The sequence below is a fragment of the Aythya fuligula genome, chromosome 3, assembly GCF_009819795.1.
Source record: "Aythya fuligula isolate bAytFul2 chromosome 3, bAytFul2.pri, whole genome shotgun sequence".
NCBI lineage: Eukaryota > Metazoa > Chordata > Aves > Anseriformes > Anatidae > Aythya > Aythya fuligula.
In genome coordinates, this window is record NC_045561.1 from 111,978,204 (window position 1) to 112,002,575 (window position 24,372).

Consider the following 24,372-nt stretch of genomic DNA (forward strand, 5'->3'; position numbering starts at 1 on the left):
TGCCTTTCTATGTTTATGAGCTCAACCCCTGTCCCAGCTGAGCACTTGAGACTTCTGTGATGCTTCATGATGAACTTAAACTAATTCAAAGGATCTGGTTCAAAGAGCAGCTGCTCAGGCTCCATTCTTTAAAGCTGATTTCAAAGTGTTTGTATCTGCTGCTCTGGCAGGTTGTTATTGGTGTATTATCAGAACTGATTGTCTTTACAGGAAAGCTAAACAGCACTTAAGACTCTAACCATGTGGTTGGGCTTGTATTTGTCTACTTCCCTGCTGCTGCCCCTTTCTGAAACCCTTGGGGCAGGCAGTTTCACAACTGGCCCCCACCTACTCCATAAAGCAGAAGTAGGTGGAAGTGACAACACAAAAACATGAAGGGTTGATGCCTGTTCACTGTAATTTAAAAGAGGAGGCCTCTCAGGTCTGAAGCTGGGACGAACAGTATTATACTTCTCAGAAAAGGGAGTGGATGTTTTCAGGCATGTAAACAGCGTTCAACCACAAGTTTGTACACTTAAAAATTCTGAAAAGGTTAACTTTATTGCATATTTTGCTTATGTACATACAAAAATTAATTGAACTCAAAGTAAAAGTATTAATTCTTAATTCCTAGCTTTGCAAGCCATTATTATTTTTTAAGTTCTTCATTTATTTCTTTCCAAATTTTTTCTTCTATTTTTGAAGTGTCATATTCTCGCAGCATATCAAATTCTAGCCACGGCTGGCTCCACTTCTGTGCTGCTTTCATTTTTTTCTCAGGCAGCTCAAACTTTATTCCTTTTATATTGTATTTTGGCCTTTCCCACCGTTTTGACCATGGTTTAGGTTTCATTCTTACCTGCAGCTAGGGTGAAAGATTTAAAAAAGAAAAACACATAAAAGGTATTAGGTGATCAGAAGTTTGACTGACTGTGAACTTAAGTGTTGAGACAAACGCTGCTCTAACAGAAAGCAAGCAATAGAAATAAACCAGTTTGTCATGTCAGGAAATTAAGGGACTACTTCCCACTTGACACTATTGACAGAAAAAGAGCTCATTCTATCCACGTGGCTGACAGATCTGTTAACGTGGATAAAATAACACTGTCTTGATTTATTACAGTCCTTAAATTGGCACATACAATGAGCATAATTCCTTATCTATAGTTCCACCCATTACTCTGGAAAACGAAAGCATGAGAACAATTTGTTCTTCCCTGTAAGTTACTGAGTTAATATTCTTTCAAGGGGTCTGTAGGTTGCCAGATCTTCTGAGATAGAGATTTTATTAACTCTTCCTTCCTGACAAGCACGAAAGCACTAGCATTAACATTTTTGTAGCAGAAGCTGTACTCTCTGCAAAACTTAATTCAGTGACACAGAAGCCACAGCTTTGTGTGTGTGTCTTCCAAGTTAGTTAACGAGGATGGCTGATTTTCCATTATGAACATTCTTTCATTACAGACATGGCATAAAGACATGATTTTATATACTATTGTCACCCTGGTAACACAAGTAAAAGCTGTTAACAGCCTTCCAGGATATTACAGAATATCTTGAGTTGGAAAGGACCCATGAAGATCATCAGTTCCAACTCCTGGCTCCACACAGGACCACCCCAAAATCAGACCCTTTGTCCGGAAGTGTGTGAATTATCCTCCATATTCCCTCTAAAACATTAACCTACCTTGTTTACAGGAATTTCTTCATGGTCTAAACGAGATTCAGGTTTCATATTCACATCAAAGGTACTATATTCAGGGAGGGCATCTCGCAGGTACATCAGGTTGTCATCCAGCCTCTTTTCTAGCTTCAGAACTTTGATTTCTTGGATTCGAGGACTGTACAGTTCGTAACATATTTCCACACCTTAGGGAGAGAAGGTCTGGTTTAATGATCAAATCAGCTGGAAATACTAATACCAAATTAGTATTTCTTCAGTGTTCTACATCCCCATATTATTCAAGAACTGCCTTCTACTTGTACAGGGAAATACATACACAGTGCTGTGTGCACGTGACATTCCATGTGCATTGTGTCCGCACAGGCAACTGCAAATCTCTAAATCCAGTTTTGGCTAACAGAACAGACTGAGAGACATCAAACGAATGAAATTTGAAGAAGAAAACCTTGGGTTTTCAACAGTGCTTCCGTTTGGTCATGACAGCTACATACAAACTATACATATATGTACAGACACCCAGCCCTTTTGTATTTCATCTCAGAATATTGATATTTCCACCTCTCCAAACTTTGTCATGAAATAGTGTAAGAGGTTATAAAACTCTGCTAATCTGTGCTAGTTACACAGTTCATGCATACACCCCCAGTACATGTAAACACACGCTGCTCAAAGTGGGCTTGTATTTACATGGCTAGCAGTATGCTTTCTAGGCTCAAATATAAGCACAACCGTAATTAATTGCATTGCATTAGACTTACGTGGCAAGGTTCTGGTAGCAGGGGGCTGCAGGGGTGACCTCTGTGAGCAGAGCCCAGCAGCTGCCCCACGTCAGAGCAGAGCCAGTTCCAGCTGGCTCCAAAGGGAGCTGCTGTTGGCCAGAGCCATTACATGAATCTCTTACACTGAGTCTGTTCTGCCCGACTGTAAATGCTGAGTGATCTCCCTGTCCTTATCTCAACCCACGAACTTTTATTGGGGAATAAGAGAGCAGCACGGTGGAGTTTAGCTGCCCGTCAGTGTGAAACCACACCACACAGTCTCATCAGAGCACAGATCAGAAACTACTAAGTATACAGACATAAAACCAGTAAGCAGTGCCATGCCTTCAAATGTGTGGCATAACCGCTGAAGTTAAAACCCACCTTGGTCTTCTATAACATTCCGAAGCACAAAGGTAGCACCAAGCCCCTTCCCTCCTCTTTGAATGCAGATGCCCACAAAGCGGTTGGTTTTGCCATCAGCATATGGATCCGCAGTAGTAACGGCGAGTATGCTGCCTGCCCAAAAATAAATAAAAGGATGCTAGATGTACTAAAGATGTGAAGATGTACTAAATATGTATAAGCATCAGCTGAAGTGCCCATATTTCAGTATGTTTCAAAAATGTTTTCTCTTTCACTAAAAATGCCAGAAACAAAATACACTTTTAACGTGCCCCGAATCAATAAATATTAAAGCGAGTGCAGATTAATTAGAACCTTCTTCATCTTTAGCCTTTCACATTTATCTTTTACTCTTTATACAAATTGAATACAAATAATATAATGCATTTTCCTTTCTTCAGCTTTACTGGTAAACCATACACTGAAGTACCAGGACTTAAAAAACAACCAAACAGAAACACATCAGTATAATCTTTTCAATGTAAGCTAGATGTAAAAATGAAATTAAAATATGAAGTAGTACGCATAGCATTACGAACTAGTCAGTCTAACACACGATACTGTGATGTTCTATGATATCCAACAGAGTCAGAGCACACTTTTTAATCTCCCCAGCCAACGAACAATATTGACAAAATTCTGGCAGTTCTGTTACTGACCAACATAGAACTCTGGGATGTTGAAAACTTTTCGCCTCTGTATCATATCCTTTCTTTCGATATAGAATTTGAGAGGATCTGTTCTCCCTCTGGGAGGTATAAATTCAGGGCTCAAGTACCTATAAGAAAATCCAAATTGTTTAAGTATTAAACAAAATCATTTGCATAAAAAGCACCAGAAGTGTCCAAATGCTTGCCTGGAAATTAAAAATAACCACCCACGAACCATCTGTACCAGCTGCCTTTTTGGAGATATGAACTGCAGTTCACGAAGTTACTGATTTATTTATTTTTTTGTTCTCCGAGAAGCTTTTTTTACAGATTTTTTTTTCCAAACAAAGAATAAATGTTGTTCTCAGAAAAGCTGACTGAGAGAGATCAGTTCTGTTACTGTCATCACAGCTTAGGAACAGATTATTTCATGCTTTAGTTGTAATCCCCATGGCAGAACGCTTACTATTTAATGACTTTATAGTAACAGATGTGGAACAATTTGTTATCAGCTTTTGCAGACAGCCAAACAGAGCCTACAGGACACAGCATAAATATTTGTTTGCTTTAGAGAATCTAAAAGAGACTCTTAAAGTTATTTTCTACTCCCATAAATTATACTGTGCCAAGGAATTTCCTCATGCCCTGGAGTTCAGTTTCTGACTGCTAAGCCAAAGGCTTCCTGACACGGTACTGGCTTGGGCTGAGGGCCACTTCCAATAGACCGTTTGCATGTGGTCACTCTGGCTTGGGTGCTGTGACAGCTTAGCCTCAGAGAATGAAGCTGGACACATTTAACTCACTTAAAACTTCTGGATTTGTCCAGAAGAGAACACAGAAAAGGAGAACACAAAGATAAGCTTGCCTTACAAACCTTACAGGGACTACAGGGGACAAACAAGACAACACACAGGGCAGCACAGGGGTTCTGGTTCGTGCTGATACAGAGATGGCAGACAACAACAGGTCTGCTCCTGATCTCCATTACATGCTCTCAGAAGAAGGCAACGTTATTCAAATGGGGCTCCCTGCTCTGCCCAGCGATTGTATGACACGCTGTATGCCTTAGGTGGGCTGTGCAGACTCCTAACTTAATCACAGAACATCTTCAGCTGGAAGGCACCCACAGAGACCATCAAGTCCAGCTCCTGGCTTCACATTGGAGCACTCCAAAATCAGACAGTATCCAGTGCCTGAAGATATTTATACTTACAGATCCAAAGGCAGAGTGAAAGACTTCTATGGTCTGATTTTTAGTAATTTTCCCATTCATGCACTGCCGTAATACTATGCGTTTCAGGGTGGAATATGCACAATGCTATATTGCCATTCTCCTCTCTCCAGCACAGCACTACCATTTTAACCACTGTGTCATTTAAAGTGACGCAAACAGATTTATGAGACAACAAAAACACTCAGAAGAAATTTTGTGAAGGCTACCACTGCTGATACCAGCAATGTTTGCGGTCGGCTCACAGCTGAGCTCTAGACGTGAGGCAAAAGCAGACACTTGACCTGTGTCTGGGTCATCTCCTGGTATACTGAGGAGATAAATGTCTTTAACAGAGGAAAACTTAATCCACTAATCCCCAAATTTGTAAATACATTAACTGGAAATTCCAACTGCTAATTTGGAAAAGCGTTAACGGTTTTTTCCTACGGCGAGCCCAGGCCGCCCTACCTCCTCTCCTCCCTCTGCCTCTGCTTGTCGATGATGACGGGCTTCGGGGGCGGCTGGAATTTCGCTGTCTCTCCATCCGTGCTCCTTCGGCACCCCGAGGAGGAGAAACACCCTGTAAGAATGAAATACTCCTTAAAAAAATATGAAAATAAAGGCGTTTCAAGCCGGGTGTCCCTCCCCCCAAACCCCAAGCCCCAGCCTGGGGCTCCCACCCTGGGGATGCGCTGAAGTGCAGCCCACGGGCGAAGGGACAAGAGGACAGAGGGACAGGGGACAGACGGACAGGAGGACACAAGGACAGGGGGCCAGGGGGACGCTCACTGCTGGGCCGAGCAGCGGCGCCCCTCAGCAGCAGCCTCCCGCAGGCCGCCGCCATGGCAACAGCCGCCATTTCCTCGCTGCCGGCGCAGGCGCGCAGGGCGATTAGGGCAAGCGCGGAGGGCCAAAAGATACCTCAGCGCGAATCGTTTATTTATTTATTTATTTAATTAATTATTATTATTATTTTTTTTTAATGATTATATGCATTGGTGTTATTGAGCTGCTCCGCGCTTACCTTTGTTTTCAGTCAGATTTCCTCGGTAACAGCCCGGATTCCATTAGTGGCTGCGCAGGCAAAGCTTAAATGCTGGGTGCAGACCTGTAAATAACACCCCGTTGTTTAATTTTTTGCAGGGATTCCTGTCAAAATAGGCCTGGCCTCATCAACTAATTTCATCAATCACGTTGCCGGGGAGGTCCCCTCAGCCCCTGTTATTTGTGGCGGGTGACTTTGCAGCCTGCCAGAGCCCCCTCGTTAACAAGAGTTATTTTCCAGTTTGTGGTTATCTGCTTGGATGCTTAACTCTTGTTTTGGTGACACGCTGTGCAGATGACAAACCACAGTATTATTTCTTCATAATCTACTAATCTGACAGAGGAATTAATGTTTGGGACACTGATGTGACAGAAGGGGGCACTCTAGCCATTAAAATACAAAAATTCTCCACCAACACTGAATACACCTCTTGAAGTAAAGATAATAATAATAATAATAATAATAATAATAATAATAATAATAATAATAATAATAATAATAATAATAATAATAATAATAATAACAATAACAATAACAATAACAATAACAATAATAAACTGTTACTAAATTCTCACTGCGTAAGTGCTATTAAAAGGGGTAGAAAGATATTTCTCTTGGTGGTGAGGAATAGATAGGGATAATCCCAATACTTTAATGGTGGTTGAGGAGATCTCAAAATGGTTGTAAGGAGATGTGTGGATTATAATTTGGGAAAATGCAGATTTGTGGCTTGCAACTGGCTTTAAAGAAGAGAATTGGATCATTCAAAGACCCATTTCTAACTCCTTGGCTGACCACTGTTGACTGCACCCTAACAAGACCACCCTGACACCTGGAACTGCATTCCCAAATTACTGTAGGTGAACCTCACCTCACTTGAGGTTCCCTAAAGGGACCAGCACCTTGGCCCTGCACACCACGTGTGGTTTCTGTATGGTTTGTTGTAGCACCCTGGAATCGAGGCACCACTGGTTTGTCTGGCTAAGCTGGCCATGCATGCTCCATGTTAAAGCAGCACAAATGCAGGTGATCAAGGTTGACCTGCAAACAGCTATTTCTCTAGGTTCAACACTTGTACTGTGTGAGCATTTTACTAGTGGGGGACCCCCTGTTCTCATCTGTCCATTCATGGGGACAGCTTTCTTGAGTTTGCAGGTACAAGGGACTTCAGTTTCTTTGCTGAGCAGGTCATATACAGGTCAGGAAGGGCTGCCTTCCTACTTTTCTTACCTATGTAACACAATCTATGAGAATGTAGATCACTTTAGAATCATGTGAGTTAATCACTTTTGTAAAATGCTTCTAGGAGAATTTGCGAATTAAAGGCATCACTGTGCTCAGGTGATCTGGCAAATATTAAACAGACTTTGGGAATTCTCTGAATGAGTTCTGTTTGAGTAGAGCATATTTCTAGTCCCTTCTGTCAGGTCCCTGGAAAGTTCAGCTGTGGTTCCTTACTGCTACAATACAAAATTTATAACAGCTTGAATTATGGCCCACTAAGTGTGTGTCTTCCTCTCATGCAGTCATGGTCAAGTCACTCTGAGTTCTTTTTGATAAGAGTTTTGGCCGAATCTGCCCTGGAGGAGGAGGGTTGTCCCATGTAACATCCTGTAGTTGTGTTTCCACAATGCCCAGGCAGCTATGACTCAACCTAGGGATGCTGTGCCCTGCAGCTCTGTTTTGTTCCCACTAAAATGCACTGCAATTGCCTGCGTGGGTGTCTGAGTTTTGTTGGAAAGAAAACCCAGACAGGTAAAAAGTAGTGCTTGGCCTCATTTCTTGTCACCTGTGAGGTGGGGACAAGGTCTTCCATTTAAGGAAGACAGTAACATCCTTCATGTTACTGTCTTTGAAATCTTTTCCTGTATTTCAGTGTCCTTCTTGAAATATTTATTTCAAAACTGAACACAGTAGTTCTGTAGTGCTCACAGTCATCCCAGATACAGAAGAAATGTGCTGTTCACTGGTAAAACAAAAACCTGTCTGGTTGGCTAGTCCCAAGGATTGTTGTGATTGGAGTTAAATCTGCCTGACGACCAGTCATAAGTTGTGTTCCCCAAGGCTCAGTATTGGGGACAGTTTTGTTTAACATTTTTACCAGCAATCTTGATGAGAGGATTGAGTGCACCCTCAGTCACTTTGCAGCTACCTAGTTGCATAGGAGTATTGATCTTCTCGAGGGTAGGAAGACTCTGCAGAGGGATCTGGATAGGCTGTACTGATGAGGCATATCCAACCGTATGGCATTCAACAAGGCTAAATGCTGAGTGCTACATTTGGGTCACAACAACCCCATGCAGTGATATAGGTCTGGAGCAGAGTGGCTGGAAAGTTGCCCTGCAGAAAAAGGACCTGGGGGTGCTGGTCAACAGCTGGCTGAACTTGAGCCAACGGTGTACCCTGGTGGCCAAGAAGGCTAATGCCACCCTAAGCTGCATCAGAAATAGTGTGGCCAGCAAGACTAGAGAAGTGATTCTCCCTATGTATGTGCCACTGAGGAGACCACACCTCAAATATTGTGTCATCTTTTGGACCCCTCACTGTAAGAAGGCTAACGAATTGCTTAAGCATTTGCAGAGAAGAGCAATGTATGTGTTTGTGATGCAGAGATGCCTGACAGGCTGCACCAGTGATACCATGGAATGAGTTCTGAGACAGCTGCTTGAGGTCTAGAACACCTCTGAGCCTGTGTGATACTGAATGTGAATTAAGGAACCCCCAGAGCTGTTACAAGGGTTGGGGCAGGGCTCTTATTTTGTGTTGTGTGAACACGGGTAGACTGCTTCCAGGCTTGAGCTGACCTATCTACCTACATCTAACGCATGCTCTTTGGACCCATGAGGCTGGGGACTTGGTATTTCAGTCCCAGCATGGATATGTGCATCAGTCTCTGCAGCACAGGATGAAGGCTGTCAGTATCACCCTCTGAAACAGGCTGTGGTGCAGCCTGAAATCACAGGCTCCAAGATTTCTTCTGAACACCTGAGGCCATGTTGCAGCAGCCCCAACACAGCTGTCTGTGGAGTGTCAGAGGGTGTGAAGAAGGGAGTGAAACTTCATGTTCCCCAAGGGAACTTGGATATTTTTTTAGAGGAAACACAGCAAACAGTGGTAACACCTGCTGTTATGTCTCCGTACAGAAAGAGATACCTACAAGGGGCTGAGCTGCTCTGGAGGTGTGGTGTGCTGTGCGTTCACTGTTCAGAACAGGATGTCCCAAGAGGCCCAATTCCAAATGAAATGGGGCTGACTCCTGGAGGCCTTCCTCACCTCTTCCTCCTTGGGTGTACAGGAAACACCCAGAGTCATTTCCTTCAGAAATGGGAACGAACACTGGCTCGATACAGACCTGAGGACTTGGCACAGTTTGGTTTCAGTTGGATTTGAAAGTGGAAACATTGCGTTTGCTAACTCCTTTCTAAAACCTTAAATTAACATCTGTTATCTCAGTAGTGAAGTTCCTTCCCCTGCCATTTATGCAACATAAATGCATCCATCTCTCCTCTCATCTGTACTTTGTTGGTTTGTACAGTCATGCGACCACATGCAGAGCCTACAAGCGATCCTTACTCGCAGGGTTTCCACACAAAGGTAAAATGGGGAGAAAGAAAGGCTAACAAACGAATCCTGACAAGCACTCAATATGCCCTTATTGCTAGGACATATTGGCTGTTGTTATCTGGCACTTTTTTGTCTGAGTCTCCTGAGCAGCTTTTCCAGTGGAGAAATGGAGGCTCAAGGAAGCTAACTGGAAGCACGATAGATTGGGTGCTGTGGAGTAGCTCCACTGCTCTGTGGCTTGTATGGAAGTGGCCCAGAGCCTGCTTTTGTCCTAGCTAAATCCTACCCTTTCCAGAGCAACTGCCAAGTGATTCATAGTTGCTGTAGGCATACCAGTCTCTGCTGGAGCAGCCTTAGTGCTCTTCAGACTGAGAGGCCATGCATGTCATGCAGTCCAGGAGTATCTGCCCCATTGCCTAAGTCCCTTAGGCTCTCCTGAAAAACCATGTCAGCATTGGCATGAGGCAATGCCTGGATTTCTGTGTCCTCCTTATCCAAGGTATCAAAGCACATGTGTGGGACTGCTGTGAGGCTGCAAAGGAACATAAAAAAATAACCTAGAAAGGTTAGAAAGAGCACAGTGAAATTTTATTAGAATATTCAAACAGATCTTGTCTTCCTGGAACCTTGCCTTCAGTAAGGCATGAGTTGTTGCTTACCTAAAGGTGAGTTGCTGAAATTTAATAAACTAAATTATTAAACCCAAATGTTGCCTAAAATGACCTAAGGTACCAGCCCCTTCTGCCTTGAACAGCTGTTCACTGAGATGGCCATCAAACATCCACAATAGCATTTTATACCTTATTGTAAAGCAAGCAAAGAGGAGAGTGAAAACTGTTCTTCAAACGCAGCATCCTAGCACTGAGCTTGGGGAGGCGATGGACTGGAAAATCTTCAGCTCATTCTGTCCAAACACCCCCAGGCCTCGGCCGTGTTGGAGCGTACATCCTGTTGGAGCCACGCGTGGTTAACCCTGCCAGACCTGTGGACTCCTCTTTGCCTGGGGTTGCTGGAGCAATGATTACATCTGCTCACCTGAGCCCCGGGCTCTTGGCGTGCCCCTGACAAGGGGCATAGCTTTCGTGGCACATCACCTGTGTTCTCATGCACATCTATTTTCTTCCGTTTCCTTTTGCCTTTGCTGCATTCCAGCCTGGAAGGATAAATTACTATTTTATAACCTTAACAGGCAAAAAATAAACAGGTGCTGATGCTTTCTATCGGGGGCAGATGACACATGAAATATGAACTGGTGTGTTGGCAGTTGTGCCAGTGCCTCAGCAGGTACTTGCCCTATATTCAGAATCAGAAATGTCTTTGAAGTCCTCTAGGAGTCTGTGTTGTTTTCAGATAACTGGCAATTTCAGACATGGCTGGTTTTCCCTTGTCTTGGGGTTTTGACTGTCAGGTGGGTGTCCACTCAACATCGATTTCCCTATGGGATGTGTGGCACCCTTACAAGTTACAAAAGGGACAACAGCACTGGTTTATCTCAGCTGACATAAAACTCTGTGTTCTCCTAATTTTCTGGTTCTGCAAGGCATCTTAAGAGGAATCTAATTTGGAAGCCAATATTGAAATGAATCTAAAGCAGACTCCAACAGACGGTGTAGAAGACAGTTCTTACAGTGTTGCCTCAGAGGTTAAATGAGTGAGATATTATGACTTTAGAGGAGGAAGCAAGGTGTGTGACAAAGTGAGATTAAGTTCAGTAAACAGTGTCTGGGGCCTTTCCCTTAGGTTGTAAATTCTTGGATCCTCTCGAGCCCCTATAGGTTTGAATGCCAAGGAATGTATGTTGCTCTGAGCTTCCATAGTGTAAATGATGGAGGGTGAGCTTCTGGAACTCTCTTACAGAAAGCCTCAGCAGAAACACCTTCAAACAGATAACTCATTGACCAGCCCAGGCAGTTCCTCCTGTGCTTATGTCAAACTGCAGAGAAAGATAACTCTTGGGCTGGGAATGCCTACCTCCTGCCAGAAATCCAAGCTTCTTCAGAAATGATCTGGAACATCTTGAAAACCTGAAGAGAGCACTGAGTTGAATGTCCCTATCCTGTTTCCTCCTGTTTCCTCAGATGCTTAAAAAAAAAAAAGAATGAAATATTGGTAAAAAAAAAAAAAAAAAAAAAAAAAAGAAACATTCATCTTGAAAGGCAGGTGTAATCTGAAGACTGATGGGTGAACTCCCAGGTACCTTTACATTTCATAGAGTCAATATTTGTTCTTTCTCCATTTATAACCCCATTACTCTCTCAAGGTGGGCAGGAGCTTTCAAAGGGAGACCATTTGTTTCTCCTGATGAATGCATTAATGCAGCGGTTTGTCACAGTAAATTAAACCTACTATCACAACCTTCTCATGCAGGGGAAATAGGAAGCCAAAAATTTATGATCAAATCACAGCTTTTCATTATTTTAAACCAAGCCAACCTCTGCTCTTCATTACTGTGCAAGCAGTGAGCAAGCTTAGGAGAAAATTTGATCCCAAATCCCTTGATTTGCAAAACTCCTTTAGAAATCATGACATTATTTTCCACTATGCTGGTTCAACTTCATGCCGTGTTATTCCAGAAAGATAGGTGAGAGAGAGAAACTGTGACTTCATCTTACATCTCACTTAGCATCCACTGAATTCGTAGAAGGGCTTCCACCTGAGAACTGGGCTTTACCAGCTTCACATCTCTGCCTCATCCCCCAGAAAGGCAGCAGCAACTATGGACACCGGCTTCCTAACCCAGCTGAAGAAGCCCTCCACTCTTCTAGGTAATTCTAACACCATTTGTGGCAGTTGTTTTTCACTGAAAACTCCTCAAATCAGCGCTCAGGTCACCCTGGGACTCTTTGTAGTGAACAGAGCTGTTTTCCTCTCATGTCAGAAGGTGCATTTTGTGGAGGGAGGGTTATGGGGATGCTAGCTGGTGTGCTGTCTCGGGGAAGATTTGGTGAGCTGAAAATAACTAATTCTACCTGTTGTTGCAGGAAAGAAGAAGAAGGTGTTTTGGCTCGTGGGGCTAGCAGGTGAAGCAAGAAATTGTCAACAGTGTAGTAATGAATAGAAAAGATTCTCCTCTGCAAAGGGCTGGTCCAGCAAAAATTGAAAAAAGGATTGGAATCTCCAGTCCCTTTTTCCCTCACCTGCTACAAACAGACCAGTGCTTCAATCATTCACCAGAGGATGTTTCTGTTTTTGAGGTATAATCTGAATATACAAATGTCACCTTTTATGCTAGCATTATGCAATTCCCTGTTGTTTACAAGCACTAATCATTAGCTTAGTGCTTGCGAGCAGCTCTGCACATAACAGTGCTGTCAGTCCAGGCAGCCCCTAACCAGGTGAACTCGGACATCTCCTGTAATCTCCCCAAATCTCCTGCAAGCCAGCTGCGTAGCCTGCTTCCTTCCTCTGTGCTCTTTGTAGCTGGTCCAGCAAGTAACGTTACTGCAGTAAGTACCAGGGAGGGCTCTTCCAGCCAGGTGTCCCGAGACAATGAAGGCAGCGATATTTCGGTATGGGATTTCTGCAGTGGGAAGTGTCTCTTGTTTAGAAGTTAACTAGAGTTCCCTAATGCCACTGTTGGGGCTACAGAGTGCAAAGGTTTGAATGGCCTGAACTTCCATGCCATTGTAAGCTCCTCGGTCTGTTTGAGATGACATAATCCAGCTCTGTCTGCAATGCCCAGCACACCTGGGCTTTGTCACTGGATAGTCTCCTGAGACCATTGTAAGATAAATAACTGGCAATAGGATTGTCCTGAGCACTTAAATGCATGTGGAAGTGTACAGTTACTTTTGAAACACTCCCTTCAAATAGAAAAAAATAAAATAAGGGAAAAGAAATTGTACTCTAAGTAATATTTCTCCTTTTAAGTACATGTGAAAGGAGAACATTTCTGTTCTGCTTCCTGCAAATGGCAGACCGAGTCTATTGTTGAATTTGCACTCACGCTAGTGAAATTACACTTGGGATTAATGTTGCCCATTCAGCAGAAAGGCATTTCCTTTATTTCCCTTTGATTTCTTACCAGTTTCTGATGTGTGAGCCAGCATTTTTTTTTGGTGAAATTTGCTATCTGCACGAAAACAGAGAAATACCCTGTGCCTGTAGGCAATGATAAGCCTGAGGCGAAAGTTGATGTCCAGGTTATGCAGGGAAGAGATTTGCTCCCTATACATTCCTCATGTGCTCTTGGGCTCTGCCTTCAACTAGACCTGCCCTCCAATAAAGAGAATTTTAGAAAGTGATAAGCTTCAGTGAAACTGCTTTCCTGCAATCTGGAGTTGTTCAAATTTGCTGATGATCAAAGGACTTGAGGATGTGAGGGACTCAGAGAGCTGTATTGTCAGTTCACTCTCGTGGGAGAAGAAAGTCCTGGTGTTGAACCAGAAAAGTCTGTAAGGACTTTTTCACTGACTTCAGTCTTGAGCCCAGCCTCTGCTGAATGCCCCTGTAAGAATGATCTATCTATAAGGATGTTGGAGCATGGCAGGCAGCAGCCTGGGCTGTGTCTGTGCTGGAGGCTGGAGGTGCGATTGCAGAATGCAGCTTTTCCTGGGCAGCTCTGATCAGGCCTGCCTGAGGGACCAGGGATATTTGATCTGTTCTTAGCCCATGCCACTGCATCTTCATTGCAGAACTTCTGAAACACCAACTGGGGGTTTAGCACACACCTGGCTGTGCTCTTACAGTCTTTGAGCACAAGCTAGCTCACTTTAGATCTTCAGCTCATAAAAAAGAAAGGTACCAATCCTATTAATACTGACACACTGACATGCTGAACTCTCTGCATAATTTCACTGGCTTCTTTCAGACCTGTACACTAACCAGTATCAAGACTCATTCCTTGGCCCTGAACCAGCTGTCACCATCTGGCCACATTCATACAACAAACTGCTAAGCAGGATTCCTCCCTGCCTGTTGGGAATGGATGAATTCGCTTTTAGGCCCTAAACCATGCTCAGGAGTTGCCTGGATGCTGAGTGGCTTGGGTCAAAAGTGTGCCAAGAAGAGATCTAACAGGTAGCTGTAACCAGAAGAGCTGCAGTGCCTGTGTCCAGACCCTTGCTTCCTTCAGCTTATTGCTATAGATGTAGATGTGATGCAAGGGCTTCATGGCCATGTTTGGAAACAGTCATTTTGGTGGGAAAAAAGGTCTCTGGCAACTAAATGGCTTTCCCATGTAAGTGTCCTATGCAAGTTATAACAGTAATTGTAATAAGGATGGGATGCGACCGTGTGTAGATGTGTTGGGACAGGAGCATCTTGGGGACTACTGAAGACTCTTCAGTAATTCTTGGTGCTACTGCACTCACATGCCTTCAGGCAGAGTCCACAGTGCTCAAGAGGTTTGGGATAGGTGCTGGAGCATCATTTTAGGTGTCATTTGAAGGCTGAATGTTGAGATGATTCCTACTTTTTATCAATGTACATCATGGCATGTTTGTCCCACAGGACAAGCAGAGAACTTCCAGACAAGTAAATCTGAGGAAGGATTCTGGTGTCTATGGAAATTAATGAGAATGTAAATTATGTAGGAGGGTTGGTAGGAAATGTGTGAAAATGTTAACAATAGAAATATTTGGAGACTACAAAAGGATTCACAAAAAGAAAACAGAAAACTAAAACCTTTCTCCTCATGTCACACCCCTTATTTGAGTGTACATGGCTGCTTGAGAAAGCAGATACCATCAGGGGTAGATATTTTCAGGTGTAAAATTCATCCTTTTTCTATAATAAGCAGTTCAAGAGTGCTATTGAATATATTGAAGGAAAGATAGTGATAGTAGTGAAAAAGCCAATATGTGCTATCATCCAAGTGACTGACAAGCCCTCACAGAAAAGCCATTAAGAGTGGACTAATGAGACAGGTCAAGTGGGAGGAAAGTTTCATGTTAAAGGTATAAGGGAACAGTGTAAGTCGTCTTAAAGGTCTTGGAGGACTTCATGGTCTCAGCTGGGTGCCATATGCCCACATATCAAGAAATGTCAGGAAGCAACATCTAAAGAGTCAAGATAGATGAAGCACGGGGAAAAAGAAGAATTCATGTCTGAGAAACTCTGGTCACTGAAATCCTTGTTTCTGGAAATCCTTATGTTACTTGCGATGGCGTACGAAGATAAAGTATGGAGATGACTCCAGTTCCCTGTAGTTCTAGTGTGGTGATTAATCTAAGAGCACCCCCCACACAAGGCAGCAACTAAGTCTAATTGGACATGCAGGTCTGAAACTGGACATGGGGTAATGGCTTTAAACTAATAAAGGGTAGATTTAAAGGATGTAAGGAGGAAATTCTTTACTGTGAGGGTGGTGAGGCACTGGCACAGGCTGCCCAGAGAAGCTGTGGATGCCCCATCCCTGGAGGTGCTCAAGGCCAGGTTGGATGGGGCTTTGGGCAGCCTGGGCTGGTGGGAGATGTCCCTGCCCATGGCAGGGTCTTGAACTGGATGATCTTTAAAGTCCCTTCCAGCCCAACCATCCTATGACTTTATGAAATAAAGCACCAGGCTGTACCATATGCTGTAACTTAGAACATGTCATTACTGTGAGGAGAATGCCAGCTGAGAGCGGTTTCAACATCAGTTACTTAGGACAGCCATGAGAAGAAAGGTTTTAGCTTCGTTGTGAATCCTTTTGTAGTCTCCAAATATTTATTTTTGCAACATTTTCATACATTTGAAAATTTTGCTTCATTCAGTATAACATTTCTCAGTGTTTCTGTGAGATAAATGCATCCTTTGGGGCCTTTGCTATACACAGAATTAGCAACACTCCCACTCCAAACCTGTCCCAGCATGGAACAAGTCCCCCAGGATTTATATTTGTTTTGTAAACTGGGTTGATGGAGTGACACAAAGTGTGAAAACTTCCAAGGCTCATCGGTTTGAATATTCTGCATAGCTGTTTAATGTTGGATACAGAGACAGGAAAAGATTTTTACTCCTGAGATTCCTGGTGTTTTATTGCAAAACTGCAATATATGAACTCCTGTGCCTTCATACTGATGAAAGCAGACTGTGCTCACTTCCATGAGTAACCCCATCTGTTTCCATAAGACACTCCTAGGGGAAAGATCAAGGAAAAAAAAAAAAAAAAAAAAAAAAGAGTACAAAGAGCCATACTATGCTGGCAAGCTTTGCTAGGTTATTTTTGATACTCTCTCCACCTAGTTTAGACAGTATTCTATAGGTATAAATGCATGTATATTTATGCATGTATATTTTGTTATTAATTGTTATTCATTTACAAGGAGGCAGTGTGGCAAGTGGACAGAGCTCTAACTGGGCTCAAGAATGTATTTAATCTTTTTTTGTGATACAGCTGCTCCTAGCTGACCCTGAAATATGGGTGACCTCTGAGAAATGACTGCTTTACTTCTACTGTGTGTGAAATGAAAGAATACAACAGTGCTCTCAAGGAGAATGTGTTGAGACATCATAGAAAACAGTAAGAAGTAAGTAATATTACTCTGGCTCAGAAAGCAAGATTAGTCCTAGCACATTTGGACAAATACACCTGTTTGTGACTGTGTAAATAAACACGACTTCAGCCTTACAGATGATTCTCTAGCTGAAACCTGAACCTGGTCCAGCACTTCTAATGACCAGCCCTTCTTCAAGCTGATGGTGCTTTAGCCTAGCAAAGCAGAGGTTCGCAGTGCAGGGTGAGAAAAATAGGAAAGCATTGCCAAATATCAGCCCTGGAAGGCAGCAAGATCAGCACATACAGCATTAAACTAGGAATTCAGCTATCTGGGTCCTGACTGTCATTCATAAACTGGGTGATATTGGGGTGAGCAAACTGGGTGATGAATTTCTTCACTTCTCAGTGCCTCAGTTTTCCTAGTTGCAGTAGCAGTTAACTGCATTTAAAGCACACTGGGGACATGCACGTTTCAGATATTACAGTTTTATGTAGCAGGAGAGGGATGGGACCTGCAAAAGAGCAGAAAGACCAATGCTCTTAAATTCATGGTGATAAAAGAGGACTGAGGTACAGTTGTTAAGCATGGAGGAGAGAAAGAATGCAATCTTTCCTCCAAGCTAAGACATAATGCTGAACTGCATCTCATTTCTGACCTATTCTCCCTTCTGGGTGGCCTTGGGGACAAGGGATCCAAGAGATTGTGCATGATCACATGCATTATTACCTATCCCCAGGAGACAACTTCGAAGGCATGGTTGGATTTCAAGGGCTGTTAACCCCAAAAACAAAGGCCCACACTGGCGTTCCCATGATTCATGTTTACCCCATAAGACTATCCATGAGAGAAAGACCTTCCTTTGTCTGTGCTGCTGTTGGGACAGGTGGCCTCTTCCCGTTTGAAACACACAGCTGATGATCCCCTAAGGAATAAGGGTATTATGGAAATGGACTTTAACAGAATTGCCTGTTTCTCAAAGGATGATATATATATATATATATATGTATATAATTAATATTATTATTTTTAGCAAGAGCTATTTTCACCTTTGCTCTTGGAAGGCATCTTTACAGTCTTGTTTAAAAACAAAGTCCTCATGTGACATTGATGTAAGCTCCCAAACCTCTGGTTCATGTTATTAACAATAACATAAAGGGCTGCTCAAGCACACTTCCCATGTTTAGCCTTAAACCCCTTGTCATCAGAGTTCTTTTTCATTCCCGTATACTGAGTCAGCCAAACCTAATTACCCTTTAATCAGTAAAATCAACACCTGCTAACAGGGTGGGCTTTTTTCTGCAAATACAGCTTCCCTTTTCCAGAGTGCTGATAAATTTCCAGGGGCCCTATTACCACTTTATCCCACTGATAAGGAGCTTTGGCTGATAATCTGGTAATAGGCACAGTTATCTCACACCTCTGAGGCTGTAGTGGTGAATCTTCCTCTTGGCAAGGGCAGCAGAGCTAGGTGAGAGAGGTGTTATGTGCAGATGCAGGGAGCCAAATGTCCTGATCTTTTCTATTTAAAGCTTAGGACGACTTTTGGCAGGTGGGATTAAAGTCTTGGGTGAAACAAAACAGCCTGCAGAGGTTCTTGATTGTTGATCTTGCTTAGGTGGCCCTCTGCAAAGTGCCACAGTGGCAGGGGCATCTGTGAGGAGCAGGAGTGTCGGGGTCACTGCTGTCCTTGGGAGCTGGCTCCTCTGTCCTCTTGCTGTAGATCCTTGGGGTGTGAGGAGCTGCTTGTGGGACAGAGGGTTGCTTTTAGGTGTCATTTAGACCAGACCAGCTCCTTGCTCATGTGGTCTTACGCTCAGGATATCCCACACTACCCTCATCCTCAGTGAAGCTGGGTGGAACTCGAGCAAGTGGTTGTATGGACAGAAGGCAAACAGGGCCACAGCCTGACAGCTCCCTTTCAGTTTGCTTTTAGTGTACAGGCCAGGGTGGGTTTCTGGTGGAAATAATGAATGTGGTATTCATGGTAGTGCTCTTGAAAATGTCTTTCACATATAACCTGACAGCCGGTCTGATTCTCGTCTGAGAACAGCCGAAACATTGTTTGAAACTTCAGCATAAGAAGCTCTTTACAAGGGCACTCAGCTTTGAAAAAAAAAATAAAAATAGAGGTGTTTGGGCTGAAGCCCCTTATGCTTTTCAGTTCTGAGGTGAAAGTTTTTGGAAAGTTTGGCTTATTTCCATGTGGGTGAGCAGGACAGAAGAGTAAAAACCAGTTGTGGCTTTTCCTTGGATGTTCCCACTCTGGTTATTTTTGGTGGGGAGAAGGTGCAGCTTTGTCCAGGAGCTGTGTGCCTGCCTCCACCTTCCCTGGCAGCCCCACACCGTGCTGCTCTTTGGGTTTGGGTGTGCACCCCCAGACTGCTAAGGGGTGTTGGCTTTGCCCGTCAAAACCATCTGCCTGTTCTCTGCACCATCACTCTGTTCTAGCCTAGATATATCAGTTATGTCCATTATTTATACACAAAGCCTGAAATGCTGCTAATGCTGATGAGCAAGGCCAGGATCTCTCTCCTGTACCCGAGGAGTACATGTGTATGGATGTATGTGTGTAGATCGTGTGTATGGATGGAGATCAGGTAAAATAAAGTACTGAATGTGCTTCCAGGTGATCTGAAGCCTTCTTTTGGCTCTGAAGTGTGGGCAGAGCTTGGGTTAGCAGCTAAGCCTGTGCTGGTTGGAGGTTAAAGCAATGGCTATAGCAGGAGACAGCTCTCCTGGTCTGAAGAGGTTATGAACTGCATGAAAATCCTCTGTTGAGCTTGGTGGAGGGAAGAGGTGTGCAGGGGGATAGATGAAGTCTGGCCTGGCTGGCTGCTTTCAAAAGGAAGGAGGATTTTGGATGTGTGGACTGACACCAGCCCCAGTCTGGCACTGAGATCCAGGAGGGTTTGATCCCAGTGATACTAGTCCAAAATCTCTTCCACCGTGAGATCAGCTGTAAGGCTGGGCATTGCTGAAGAGTCGTCCTGTCACCAGTCTGGCAGGACACCACTTCTCAGCCTAACTGCAGCAGCAAGTGCCCATCCTTCCAAAAATCCACACAAATTCAGATGCTTTGTCCCGGGCTCCCTCCTTTGAAAACACTGCCCATCCTTCTGTCCGTCTGCACCAGAGAGGAAAGATCCCAGGGTGCCTGAAATAACAGTGACTTCTCTAAAACAACCCCCAGGGAGCCCCCCCATCTCTTTCACCCCCCTGCCCTGCCGCTGCTGGACAGCTGCACGCGAGGAGCCCGCAGCAAATTTGGGTGAAAAAGCGATGGCTTTTAGGACCCTGGGACCTCCGCCAAGGCTCAGGTAGGTCTGTCTCATTCGTCAGCCTCACTCAGTCGGATTCATTCACTCCAAGGGATGTGTGTGTGTGTGTGTGTGTGAGTGGTTTTCCTTCCTGGCTGCTGGCTGCGATCCTTCCAAGCTATGGGACTAAGAGTTTTCTCCGGGCGATGAGTGTCGGGCTGGGGCAGAGAGCGCTTTTCTTCTCTCTGGAAGAAAACAAGCCGTGAGGATACCTAAGGATGTGCTGCCCAGATGTGTTTCCTACCTCCGCCTTTCTCCTGGGACTGATGTGCTTGACAGCTTGCAGCAACTTTGCTAGGACTTCGGCAGACTTCTCAGGTAGGGGAGAAGTGCTGACCCAGCCGGGAGCTCTTTTTACGGTGTGCAGGGACAGCACAAGGAAAGTGGATGGGGAGCAGATCTGGGAGAGTTGTGCTGGGAGTGATTTTAATCCTTTTAAAGTAATCTGATGGAAAGGATCCTTCTGTAAGAGGATTTTGAGTTTGTTAAAAGCCTGCCTCAATAACCCTGAGCAAAACTGTTTCAGTGGAGTAGGATCTGAGTAACTTTGGGAACAGGGATGGGAAATGTTTTAACTTCTGTTTGTAGCTGGGTTTGTGCTGCCCTTCTCTGAGGAGTGAGTGAAAGGAGCTAGGTTAGGAGACTGGGATGGCTGAGGATGTAAGAGAAAGCTAACATAGAAATTTTAAGTGTTTTGTAATGGGCCAGATTCCTTTGCTCTTATATACATCTCCTGACTGTTTCAGAAGTCCCAAACTCAGAAAAAGGAAGCATTAGGTGCAGATTATGAATTATACTCAGCCTGTGATTGCTTAAAGCAGGATAAGATGTGTCTCATTTCTAAATATGTTGTAAAATAGGAAACTAAAACTATTCACAGCACTTGTTTTGAGTTGTGCACAGCAGTTAAATACACAGTGCTTTGAAGGTGGGGAGTCCTGTATAAGTTTTATAACTATGTGCAGCTGCTTCAGCTACTTTAAAATTAGCTTTCTGCATCTGTTCTTTGTGGATATGTGTATGAGTCAATGAAAACATACCAGGTCTCCTTTTGCAGTTGAGCAGGGTGATTATTTTGCTCAGGAATGGCTAGTGGGGTCGCTTTGCTTTTGGGATATCTGCCCTAACTTTGTGACCTAATGTGAAGTCTAGCCTGGCATGTCTTTTAGGTGAGTGTTGCAAAAGGAGCAGATAAGAGCTGCCAATTGCAGTTTGCTAATGGAAAAAGGCGTCCTTAGCAAGAGCTGAATCTCACTGGTTTCAACACATCACAACACTGCTGCTTGCTTTCTGGGAGTGTGTGTGTCTGTGTGCTGTGAGATTTGTGTTAGAAAGGAGGAGCTTGTGGCAGAGGGTGGGGGAAAGTATATATAGTAGCTTGAAGTCTTTTAATGGGAAGCTGAAGGGGGCTGACTTGCTTGTGATTCAGTCTCCTTTGGAGGCAGGACAATCCTGGGGGCTGCCATTCAAGGCAGATCTGCCTCTGAATGGGACAACTGAGAGTGTTCTGTCTCCTCCCTTCTTGGCGATGAGCTTTCTCTGTGCTCCTCATTGCAACCACGTTAATACAAAAGGGGTGCATGGAGTGGGCACGACAGGGACAAGAGCTGTGATGGGAAAAGCTCAGCTTTTCTACAGTGCAGATACAGTTCCTCCCAGCCAGGCCAACTGATAAGCATTAAAAAAAACATGTACAGAGGTGTCCCATAGCAAGGATGCTTCACGCTGTGCCTACACCACACAGCCGGAGCAGCAGGCGCAAATTCCTTAGGTTTGGTGATGCTGGCACCGGGGGCAGATGCTGTCACTTACAAATAAAAACAAACCACTGAAAACAACATCAAATTTTCTGCAGCATTCAACTGTTCTGCCATGCCCTGGGACAAGAGGGGTGGTTTATAACCCTGTGTACCTGCACTGCAAGGTTGTACAAAGTTGATGCAGGGTCTGTAACCCCAACAATGCAATCTTCTGTGTTCCCACAAGTACCAAAATCTTCCACCAGGTCCAAGCCGTGTTTCCTAATAGCAGGCTTGGCAAGTGTCCCCAGTCATGTTGGACTGACTGTACCTTATGGGACAGGAAACATAATTTGCTGCAGGAAAGGGCTGTGCCCACTGTGTAGCAGCTCTAATAACGTCTTGCACGCTCAGGAGCTGCGTAGCCACAAGAAGAAAGTGGGTAGGGAAAGGAACAGCATGTACCAAATCACACGTTATGCTTCCCCAAAATATTTTACAAATGTCAGTGCTGAGAGCTCACACAGTAGTGGTGGTACAGCCCTGTTAACTCTTCCTACATGGTAGAGCTTTTTTTTTGCTACTGTCACCCCTATAAATGAATTGTCAGCTGGTATAAGGAATAGAAAGGGGTAGCATACTTTGACCAGAATGGTTTCTAGCCATTTATTTGCTTTTTCTGTACTTTCGGATGTTCAGGGTTGTTCTCTGATATGGTTGGAGTTGAGCAGGTGAAGGTTTTGGGGGAACCTTATAACCTTACTTTATAACCTTACCATATGCCCACCTAAAGATGGAGCACATGAAACACAAATTGCATCCCAAGGAGATGAATGCATATCTATTGATTGCTGCTGAGGAACACAAGGCTTGATGTGATCCTTTGGAAGGTTTTGGCAGCAGTTTGGCTGCTGCCAACTTATGGGAAGGAAATGACACAGCTCATGGGGATGGAAGGGTTTTTCCAGGTTGCAAATAGCAGTGGTGTCCCCAAAGAGAAACTGATGCTCTCCGGAGAATAATGTTTTTTAAACCCTGTAGACCTCATTCAGCCACACTACTTCTCTGGCTTCTCAGCTTGGTTTGGCTCAGCATGGCTGGGAGCTGCTGCTGGTGTAGGAAGAGACTACGTAGCTCCAGTCCTGGAAAGAAACAGTTTAGGGTCTTCAAGGTAAGCACCTCTTGGCTGCAGGAGAATTTCATAGGTCATGGAAAGGCCTCCCAGGGGGGTAAGCAGAGGCCCAGCAAGGTGAACTGTGTTGCCCACAGGAAAGCACAAACAGAAAAGGCAGAAATCTCCCTCACTGGGGCTCCCAGACCTGTGAGTGCATGGTCTCACTCTGCAGCTCCATCCCTCCTGTTTGCACAGCTCAAACACCGCAACGTGAACGCGAGTGCGTGTCATGCTGGGGACTGCTGCAATCCGAGATGTAAGAATTAAAATTCCTTTTAAGTGAAGTATTTGAACTATGTGGAGAGTTTTGGAGTTGTTTTCTTTAATAGTTCTTTAAACATTGACGTTTGCAGGAGGTTGTGGGGGTAGGAAGCAGGTCTTCGGGGAGCGAGTGGAGTAACCAGGCACTTTGCAGTCACTTCTTAAAAAAAAAAAATAATAAAATAAAAGGCCTGGACTTTCTCTCCGTGGCTGCTTGTAGTATGGGCTCTTGATCTCATTGTGATTGCTTCTTGTGCTCAGGACTCAGTGTCATGGTGTGTCATGTACCCCCTATGTTCAAGGTGACGCTTGAAGACTCTGATGGGGTATGGGCAAGAGGCTGGTCTTTCAGCTCCCTGTGCTTTAACTGCAAAACACTTCATCCTAATCTCAGCCCTGGAAATGAACTCCCTGAAATCCCTGCTGGTTGATTAAACCTTTATTTTGGCCCTCTTCAATTCATGGTGGGAGTCCAAGACAAAGCAGTGGCTTCCTGTGCCATTGCCACTCTGCGTAGGCCCTGGGAGCTGGTAAGCACAAAGCTCACTCCTTAGACGTGTAGGATTAAAGAAAACAGGGCCCAAACTAGTCTTTGGTGCTAACTGAAAATGCAAGTGTTGAAAGTTTAGCCAACAGCTATTGCTCATACCCCATGTGCTGTCTCTAGCTCCAGCCATGGGGTTCCTTTTGCTGCCCTGCAGATAAATCATGCAAACACACGGTGACTTCTGCTCTGGCCACCACCAGCCACGGTGGCTGTTTAATTTCCAGTTGCATACCTGCAGGGATTTAGACATTATGGTGCCATGGCTGCTCCACTTCTTTCACCTCCTGCAGTAACTTTCCTGTTCATTAGCTAATTTCTGGATAGGACAGCAGTGGCATCAGATCTGTTCGATTGCCACGAATCTCATCGTAGTGGGGCCAGATCCTTTCACTACCACTGCAGAGCAGAAAAGGCTGTTCTGTGAACTCTACTCTTTGCAGATATCAGAGGATCCGCTGCAGGGAGCCACGCCAAAAACTTAGGGTTTCTAGGCATGGAAATAGCTTTGGTTGGGACTCGTGCCTTTTCTGACACAGGGGAACCCAGCTGCAGGACATAAAGCTGTAGGAAAAAACAGCCCCGGTAGAGTTGCTCCCCCCGGGCCCACTTTAATAT

At 44.3% G+C, this 24,372-nt stretch overlaps 2 protein-coding genes across 2 annotated transcripts in view; one reads left to right on the plus strand and one right to left on the minus strand.

The window, feature by feature from the left end:
* Window positions 1-286: 286 nt before the first annotated feature.
* On the minus strand, window positions 287-5,548 carry MRPL19 (mitochondrial ribosomal protein L19). The gene is made up of 6 exons (XM_032185070.1): window positions 5,479-5,548; window positions 5,158-5,269; window positions 3,486-3,604; window positions 2,806-2,940; window positions 1,667-1,848; window positions 287-844 (listed from the first exon to the last, which is right to left on the minus strand). Exons 1-6 carry the CDS (start codon window positions 5,546-5,548, stop codon window positions 629-631), a joined length of 834 nt encoding a protein of 277 aa, XP_032040961.1. The 3' UTR covers window positions 287-628.
* A 14,706-nt stretch (window positions 5,549-20,254) lies between these two features.
* Window positions 20,255-24,372, plus strand: part of EVA1A (eva-1 homolog A, regulator of programmed cell death) — a 199,102-nt gene continuing 194,984 nt past the window's right edge. Inside the window, exon 1 of the mRNA XM_032183515.1 lies at window positions 20,255-20,354. Coding sequence (XP_032039406.1) covers window positions 20,255-20,354 — 100 coding nt within the window. The remainder of the gene's footprint in view (window positions 20,355-24,372) is intronic.

What these genes read in the sequence shown, in the direction of transcription:
- MRPL19 (XM_032185070.1), bottom strand. Translation starts at nt 5,548, where the DNA reads ATGGCGGCTGTTGCCATGGCGGCGGCCTGCGGGAGGCTGCTGCTGAGG. An exon ending in CATCCCAGAGTTCTATGTTG is followed by an intron (nt 2,941 to 3,485) that starts GTCAGTAACAGA and finishes ATTTTTGGGCAG; the next exon opens with GCAGCATACTCGCCGTTACT. An exon ending in GAATGTTATAGAAGACCAAG is followed by an intron (nt 1,849 to 2,805) that starts GTGGGTTTTAAC and finishes TCTCTCCCTAAG; the next exon opens with GTGTGGAAATATGTTACGAA.